This window comes from Ursus maritimus, unplaced genomic scaffold (genome assembly GCF_017311325.1).
Source record: "Ursus maritimus isolate PB19 unplaced genomic scaffold, ASM1731132v1 scaffold_9, whole genome shotgun sequence".
Lineage (NCBI taxonomy): Eukaryota > Metazoa > Chordata > Mammalia > Carnivora > Ursidae > Ursus > Ursus maritimus.
In genome coordinates, this window is record NW_024427107.1 from 41,737,724 (window position 1) to 41,746,884 (window position 9,161).

General features: G+C 40.1%; 1 protein-coding gene across 1 annotated transcript; it reads right to left on the reverse strand.

Annotated features, from left to right (window-relative positions):
• Positions 1–2,677: 2,677 nt before the first annotated feature.
• Positions 2,678–7,163, reverse strand: LOC103661483 (cytochrome b-c1 complex subunit 7). Its single transcript, XM_008689186.2, has 4 exons — positions 7,074–7,163; positions 4,796–4,867; positions 3,556–3,722; positions 2,678–2,880 (listed from the first exon to the last, which is right to left on the reverse strand). The coding sequence occupies exons 1-4, from the start codon at positions 7,090–7,092 to the stop codon at positions 2,803–2,805; spliced, it is 336 nt and encodes a 111-aa protein (XP_008687408.1). The 5' UTR covers positions 7,093–7,163; the 3' UTR covers positions 2,678–2,802.
• Positions 7,164–9,161: the final 1,998 nt, after the last annotated feature.

Genomic DNA, 9,161 nt, shown 5'->3' on the forward strand with positions numbered 1-9,161 from the left:
GTAATCAGAAGGGGGAATGAAACATGAGAGACTATGGACTATGAGAAACAAACTGAGGGCCTCAGAGGGGAGGGGGGTGGGGGAATGGGATAGACTGGTGATGGGTAGTAAGGAGGGCACGTATTGCATGGTGCACTGGGTGTTATACGCAACTAATGAATCATCGAGCCTTACATTGGAAACCTGGGATGTACTGTATGGTGACTAACATAATATAATAAAAAATCATAAAAAAAAAAACAAAAACAAACTACTTTCCAAACCAAAAACAACAACAACAAAAAAAAACAGGGGTTCTGGGCAGTCTGTTTTCTCAACCTTCTTCCGTCAAGCAGGACTACGTTGAAACCTCCTCCCGGTGCGACCTGATCTTTTTCTTAAGAACTGCCAGGGGGTCTTGATCTTCCCTGAGTGGTTTTCGGTCCTCACCATACTAGCAAATTCACTGGCAACAAGGGAAATACAAGGGCAGAGCCTGCCTGCTGTTTCTCAGTCTGGTCTTTATTTAGCCTGAACATGTTTTAGAAAGATTATTCAATCTTATTGCTAGCTACCATTTCACCCATTAGAGCCCCTGGGGCAGGGGGCTCAGGTAAGTAAAGAGATCCTATGACTTACAGCTTTTATGCCAAGAACACAAATATCTGCTATTACCTTTCCTACTGTTAAAGTGATTGCTACTCAATTATTAAAAATTAACCATCAGAGAAAAGGAAAAGTACTAAACCACCCTTACTCATTAAAAGATAACCACCACTGTCGCCTTAGTGCTTCCCCTCTTTCATTAATGAAGAGTTGGGGATTTTGTTTCACCTAGTTAAATCTTTCTTCATATAATATCACAAGAAGTTTCCGAGTTCATAAATATACTTTTCCCACTCAGCACAGCTTACTTAAGCATGTCCTATTATTGAAAACCGACATTGCTTGATTTTTCACTCTGATAAGCAATGCTGCAATAAACAGCTTTTTCATAAAGCAGCACAGCATCACAGTTTTGGAGTCATACACTATTTCTGTGGATGCATGACCTTGGGCAATTTGCTTGACCTCTGTAAATAAGCCTTAGTTTGCTCATTTGCAAAGGAGTAATAATCCTATCTCACCGCATTATTGTGAGATCAATGATCATAAAGTGAACAGTGCCTCATGTAAAATAATCATAATCACTCAATATAATGGTGGCTGCTATTGGAATTATTTAGATTTTGCAGTTCTTGATACATATTGCCAAAATGCTATCCAAATGGGTCATACGCTTGTAACACCCATCAGGAACATATGAGATTCAAATTCGAAAGGATGTGAAAGGAAAGAAATTGAATCACTGAAACACTGGGTGGTCCTTGGGATCTGGGTCTGAGAATTTATCTTAGTTGCCTCATTAGGCCTGATAAGGAAGTATCTTGACACAAAAAACAGTAACTGACTAATCATATATAGTACCTCACTAAACCATTCCCCAACACTAGCATCTACTGCCATCTTGTTTCTCTGTGATTTGTGATACTGTACCAACAATATAACTCAAATGGATTGCAAAATCAAATCACAAATCTTATAGAATATTCAGTATGTTAAAGGAGAACCGCTTTTACCATGACCAAGACCATTCTCAAATGAGGATTCAGGCAACTTGGACCAGACTAAGGAAAATTGGCGAGAAATGATTAGGCGTTTCAGAAAATACTCTGAATGTGAAAGATAAAGCTCCTAGAGAATTTAATGTGGCTTTCTAATATTTTAGATATTTTAGAAAAAATTTTAAGATACTCCTGTTCATGTTGTAAAAGTCAATCATAAATGACTATCAAATGTCATAACTCATTTTGTGAAAAAAAATATATACACTTTCGATTCTGCTTTAGGAATTTTAAATATAACCCCAAACTTGCTTTTCACACTGCTGCTCTGTTCTCCGAGGGAGGATCCCAATCAGATGCTCTCTCGCACACAGCAGAGGCTCGTGGAACCCTGCACAGGCTGCATGTCCTATACAGCTCCTTCCACTGAAGCATTTTAGAATTCAGGGGTGGGAATGACATTATTGAATGGTTCTAATTTATATTTAAAATTATAACCTTAACACTTTAACTTTGTATTTTTGTCAATTTCTTTAATGTCTAGTTTTTGTTTTCTATTACACATATTAACACAAGAACACATACATGTTTCATACACAGACCCATATTGGGACCACGTATGTAACTTTTTAAAAAAGGATAGGATGTAAAATCAAGAATATTCGGAGAACAGTGGTTGGAGAGAGCTGTTTACCAATTCTGGCAAACAAGGGGGTGAAAAGAGAGAGGTCTCTTTTCATTGGGTAACTTGTAAATTCTGAGGGCCAATCTGTTACGGTGGTTTGCTTCACACGCAGTAAACTCACTGGCACTTGTTTCTTGCTCTACTCCATCCCTGCCAAGTGAGGCCCTGAGGGGGCTTCTAATTACCTTGCTAATCTACAAAGGCAATATAAAGGTGACTATTCTACTTGCAAGGATGTTATATCCTTCCGTAAATTAAGACATTGTCCAACCAGTGAAGAAAACTGATTAAAGTGGCCTGAGCTCCAGGAAGCAATAAAACTAAAAAATATCTTAGAAGTCTAGAAAGAATTGTAACAGGTAAGTAAATTCAGTAGTTATTAAGATTTAGAATTCAAACACTCCAACAATAATCACAACAGACATTTATTTAAAGTAGTACATTTGCAGCTCAGATAGTTCTAAATTGTACATTTCAGGTTTACTCAACTTAAAAAGTGTGAGGGCAACTGCAACCACAAATTCAACTTCATGATTATTTCTTTGCCCATTCTTCTCTCTCTTTTCTTTCCCGAATAACTTCTTTCAGATATGGTTCAAGGTAGAATTTATCCTAAAGAATGAATAAAAGAAAAATATTATATGTAGGCATCACATACTGATCTATCCCAAACACTAAACAAGTCTTTGACAAAAGAAATTCACCAAAATTAATTTTTATTTCCAACTTAAGAAAACGTATTTTCAAGCAGACTAAGAACAATCTGCTTTTCTAAAATGTAAAAACCCACAAAGATATTGTAATAAGTGGCTTTGATAGGTTGAGAGGGGAAAATCTGCAAGAGAAGAACATATGAGAGTAGAAGCTTTTGCCTAGCTTCAATGCAGTTCAAGGGGTGAGGGTTTACTTCAGAGTCCTTCCTGGGGGCCAGAGGGCTACTGCAGGGCTGATCACATGGATACCACCATTGTTTCATCTGAGCAGGGTGCAGAGTGTAGAGGGAGAACAATGACCCAGAAAACAGAGGATCTGCACTCTAGCCCTGGATCTCTATATCAGAGACTTGTTTAGTGATTTTGGAACAATCATGTCACCTCTAAGTCACAAAGTATTAATCTCTAAAATGGAGTTAACATTTGCTCTATTAACCTCACTGGACTGCCATGAGGGTATTTATGTGACACAACTTTAAGAACTCTAAAGCACTGTACAAAGCAATGTGCTTCTCTGTTTCTAATGCTCAATGCTCAGTGGCCAACATTGTCAGATACATAAAAGCTGAGCTACCTCCTCATATTTTGTCCACTGCTCTTTAGGCAAGATCTGATGCCTCATGGTCAGGTCCAGTGCCCTCTTAATGCGAAACATCCTGTCGTTATAAAGGTTCTCAGGAAGCCTTCTTATGGCTTCTTTCACATCATCATTCTCATGTATTGTATCATCTCGCATTAACCCTGTGATAGAAAACAAGAGTCAGATTGAATACACATCTCAAAAATCAGACATTTTTAAAAAATGAATGAAATATATTTAGTCATAAACATAACTTAAGACTTGGTTAAGTTGTGTGCATTTCGTACATAATAATGGGTTATTTCCTTTTTTAATTTAAAATCAACTAATTAACATAGTGTATTATTAGCTTCAGAGGTAGAGTTTAGCTACTCATGAGTTGTGTATAACATCCAGTGCTCATTACATCAAGTACCCTCCTTAATGTCCATCCCTCACTCACCCCATGCCCCCCCGACTTCCCCTCCAGCAACCCTCAGTTTGTTTCCTATAGTTAAGAGTCTCCTATGGTTTGTCTCCCTCTCTGATTTTATCTTATTTTCTCCTTCCCTTCATAATGGGTTATTTCTTAAACGGTACTGTAGAAACAATATGAGTCTTTTAAAATGCACTCACAAAATTCACATTTTATCTAACAATTTTAAAACATCTAAAATATCTACTTTGTTTTTAAACACTCATCAATAAATCACATCTCTACTTTCTTATACTTTGAATCTGAGATCAAGGTATTAAAGAACCTTAAGATGACAGTGCACTAATGAACCAGTAACATTTAATGACGCTTCTGTCAAGCTTCAATTAAAAAAAGATGAAGTTCATGGCAACTTCTAAAGTTCTAAAAGAGTTCATGTATCCGATGATTTGAACATTTGACAATTTTAACATTTGAGAAATCTTACTTTCAAAGTTCATATAACTTAAATTTTCAAATGCCAAATGAAGGAGTCGGGAGGGGGAGCGTATAAGGAAAATGTACTGTGACCATATTTCAAGAACATAACTTATTTCCACCTCAAACATCTGAAGTGATTGATTCTATTACTCTCTTCTCAAAAAAATTTTAAAAATGACTGGACAATAAAATATGGCCTAATTTTAAAAATTTTCTAGTACATTGGTACAATTAGTTAAGCTGTTTTTGGTAATCATAACAACTCTTGCAAAAGGACTATTCTCAGAAAAAGCAAAAAAAAAAAAAAAACCAAGAAAAGGCAAATAAAAAGATACTCACCCAGTTTATTGAACCCTGCAGCATTGTAATACCATTTTCGAATACCCTCCAGCCACCGGCCTGATGCTGCAACTGATATTGTCACACTGTTAGTTTCTACGATTCACTTATACTATACGATCACCTGGATAGGCAAGCAACCAGTACTCTTGTAAGTTACCTTGTTAGAGAATGCAAACATAGGAAGGAATTTCCTTTTGGAAGTGTATATTCTGTATACTGTAGACAAAAACTGCTTATTTTATCTATGAGCAAAAGTGATTACAGGTTAAAAAAAACTGGGCAGCAAGTCAGGGGAAAAAAGGGTAAACTCAAGCACATGATGTACAAAAGATCTATAGCAGTTATCAGCACTCCAGCCTCCTCATGTCAAGTATCCCATCTTTTATGTACCCCTGCTACCATCAGAACTGAAGGGTAGGGTGTGGGAATGGAACTCAGAACTCCTCCATCTTCTGTAATTTCAGAAATAAATGACAGGAAATAAGTGTAAACTTTTCTTATCAACGGAGCTGGAATTACATGTAAAGTAGGTAAGACTTCAGGACAGGCTGGCAGGTCTCAATGACCTTCATCCTCCAAAATCTTTATTCTACATTACTTTTAATTCACTTGGCTACCCTCTTTAAAAATACACATATTTCTGGGAGGATTTTGATACCATTACCTAGTCATTTAATATCAATATGGATTAGTAGAAGACGTTCATTTTCTTCCTCCCAAGTAGCTAACTTTCCAACAAGGAAATAGATATTTGAAAAAGGATGAGAATGAGAAGAAATGGGTAATGCCAAAGCTCTCTGGGGGAGGACTGAGCCTGATGGGATAACCCAGTAGGGACTAAGGGCAACACTATAGTGCCTGATGCTCGTTAAGAGAGATGTGGTAAGAGGGGGAGATAGAGTAAATTTAAATTTTCTTTTAAAAATTTTGTCTGGGGCTATTCTCTCACCAAGGAATGAAAGCAAACTCTTTTATTTCAACCCCTACTCATCCCTACTTCTTAGCATATCACAGATTACACAGCCTTGGTAAATCTCCTTGAAAATTAAACACCATGTAGAAGATTGCTTCTAGAAAAACAAGTACCAAAGAGTCAACAATCTACAAACATACTTGTAGAAAACAAATGACCTACATACATATTTTCCTTTGATGGTGATGATTAATATTCATTGAACACTTGTGTTCTAGTTACTATCCTATCTGCTTTACCCACATTAGCTCGGTTTATTTACAACACACCTGTCCTCGCAGAATAATAAGGCTTACAGAACCTATCCTCTCCAAGATCAGAGCCAGCTAGTGAGAGGGTTGAGACCAGGTCTATCTAGTTCTCAAACACAGGACAGAGTGCCTTCCATATTTGTCAAATTAATGAAGCAATGAATTCTTAAATGTCTCCCCCAACCCCCCAAAAAAGTTCAATGTCATTTAGATTAACGGATTTTTCCGGCAATCGGATGTTTCCCAATAACTTCACCACTGCTGAGCCCGAGGAGAAAAGGACCAGTATTATTTAAAGGCTACTCCAATTCATACCTCCAGAGGGCTGCGAACAGCAAAAAAGGTGCGGGGAAGGGAAAATTCTTCGTGTTCACGATCTGTTTTAAATATTCCGGTAATCTCTGTATTCTACTGCATAGTAAGTATGTTTGTTTTAGTGCCTGGAGTAAATACAAACTTCTCCAAATCTACAGACCGAGCTGACGTTCCAGATAAACCTAATTAATCTGAAGCTTCGCTGTAACCCTGGCTCAGCTGCCCCGAATTCCGTTTGAGAAGCGCGAGGCGTAGAAGGAAGTTTGCAGACCTATTTCCTCCGGTCACTCTGCCTCGGTTACCTGATTAGCGTAAAAGGGAAACTAATATCTCCCTCGTCACACAGGCCGGAGAATTTATCGCACACGACAGGGCTTGACTCACGGCAAGCACTCGGTTCATTTTGGTTGAAAGTCATGCACTGATTATCTCCCTGTGCCCCTGAACACTTCTAAGGCCGAGGGGAAGGCCTGCCGAGCACGGGCAGTTGGAATGGCAGGACTATCGGAGCCACCGCGGGCACCTTCACAGCAGATCCACCTTCAACCCTTCAGGTGAGCCCCGCCTGGGGACAGTAAGGGTGGGGGGCAAAGGCGCCCTTTAGGCTAGAGCGGAGCCTCCACCTTCGCTGACATCACACACCTAGCCACTTAGGACAGAGGAAGCGGAGCAAATTGCTGCAAGAATAAAAGGCTGAGTGTGGCAATGCCTGTCAGAGAGGTCACCAACGACTTACCGCTAGGCCTGCTCGCCATTTTGACCCGAGACTGCCGCGTTGCCTGCTGGGTAAGTCCTGGAGGACGCTCTGGGCCCAATGCGCAGGCGCCTCCTGTCGCGTCGCTGGGCGAGGAAGGACGCCTGCGCAGGCGCAGTTTCTGGTAGCCGACTTGGGGCTCCTGCCGCTGGCGTTTTACCCGTCTACGTCATGCCAATGTAGTAGGGTGAGTGTTTTGCGCGCCCCGTTGCACGAAACATTTCATGTGACCTGATGGGAAGAACATTAGGTAATGAATAAGCGGCATTAGCCTAGGTTCTGTGATGGACGAGCTGTGAGAATTTAGAGAGTATTTATTGCGCCCTTTGTGCGCTAAACCTTTTACCTGCGTATTGTCATTTTAATTCTCTCATTTAGTTCTAAATCCCTGAGGTAAGTACTATGATTATCCCAATGTAGAGAGGAAACGGGCTCAAAAAGGCTGTATAAATTGTCCAAGACTACACAGCCAGGAAGAATCCAGATTTATCTTCTGGTATCAGAGGATCCGGGTAAAACTTTGGGACTCCTTAATTTTAGGGCCATATACCACAATACTAATCCAGGAGACACTAACCTTTAGACCTTAGGTTTCTCCAGCTTAAGGTCTACACCAAGCCATTTTCGTGGAAGGGTAGGTCAGAACAAAAAAAATTTTAATGCTAAATCTAAGATATATAGCAGAATTTGTGTGTGATTTTAAGATAAAAGTATACTTTTAACGTCTCAGCCCCAACATGTTAAGTCTAAGGCATTAAAATCTAGGGACAGAAACAATTATAGTGTGACTGACTCATTAAGTTACTAGTGACCTTCTACCACCATTACTGTCATGGTCAGCCCGAACTGCCATAACAAAACATCACAGGCTGGATAGTTTAAAAAACAAAATGTATTTCTCACAGTTCTGGAGGCTAAAAGCCCAAGATCAAGGTGCAAGAATGGTCACTTTCAGGTGGGAGTTTTTCCTGTGGGTTTTAGAGGAATGCCTTCGCACTGTGTCCTTACACAGCAAAGACAGAGCAGGCTCTTTTGTATCTTACAGGGACGCTATTCCCATTATGAAGCCCCTATCTCTAAATGCCATCACATTGAGGATTAGGGTTTCAACATGACTTATGGGGAGACACAATTCAATCCATAACAAGCACCCACAAATATCTACTGTTGTTTTCTTCAGGCTTAAGCTGAGAACTGGGACCACATAGAACTCCATCTCCTTGTCAATTCAAAAGGTTAGAGTCAATGGTCTTAGTCACATTCCAGTTCTCAACTTTTGTTGCCTTCCCCTTTTTTCTTCTTTGTGCCACCAGATTCTCATGTTACTCAGTCCTGTATGCTGCACTAAAAACTGGTGAATGTGTGCTCCCAGACTACACTAGCCAAAGTGAAGTCTGAAAGATGCGAAGAAGTGCAATACATTTGAACACTGGCACATTGCCTTGCAAGAAGTACTCAGTAAACCCTTGTTGCTTCATTACCCTTAAGTTTCAGCTTGCTGGTTACACAGTGATGGTGGTAAGAGAAGGAAGACCTTGTCAAGAGATCAGACGCCCAAGACTGTCACAAAATCCAGCTCCTAGAGGTACTGAGCCTAGCGCTCCTGGATGTTTGCTGGCAGTCATTAGTATTGATTCAAATACTATGTTTGATTACTGGCACGTGGGTAGGATTGCATTTTTCTGCTCTCTTAAAGCTAGGCATGGCCATGTAACGCTTTGGCCAAGAAAAATGTGATCAGTTTTTAAGAGCAATTCACATTGCAGGACACCTGGGTTCAGTCGGTAAAGCGTCTGCCTTTCGCTCAGGTCACGATCCCAGGATCCTGGGATCAAGTCCCCATCAGGCTCCTTGCTTGCTCTCCCCCATCAGGGAGAGCCTGCTTCTCCCTCTGCCTGCCCCTCCCCCTGCTTGTGCTCACATTCCTTTCCCCTTTCATAGATTTTCATAAATTTCCCTTCATAAATTTTTTGGTCCCAAGTAGGACATGTATGGGATCAAAACCTCTGTGGTTTTAAACCATTTAAGGTTTGGGGCAGCTGGGTAGCTCAGTTGGTTAAGCATCTGCTG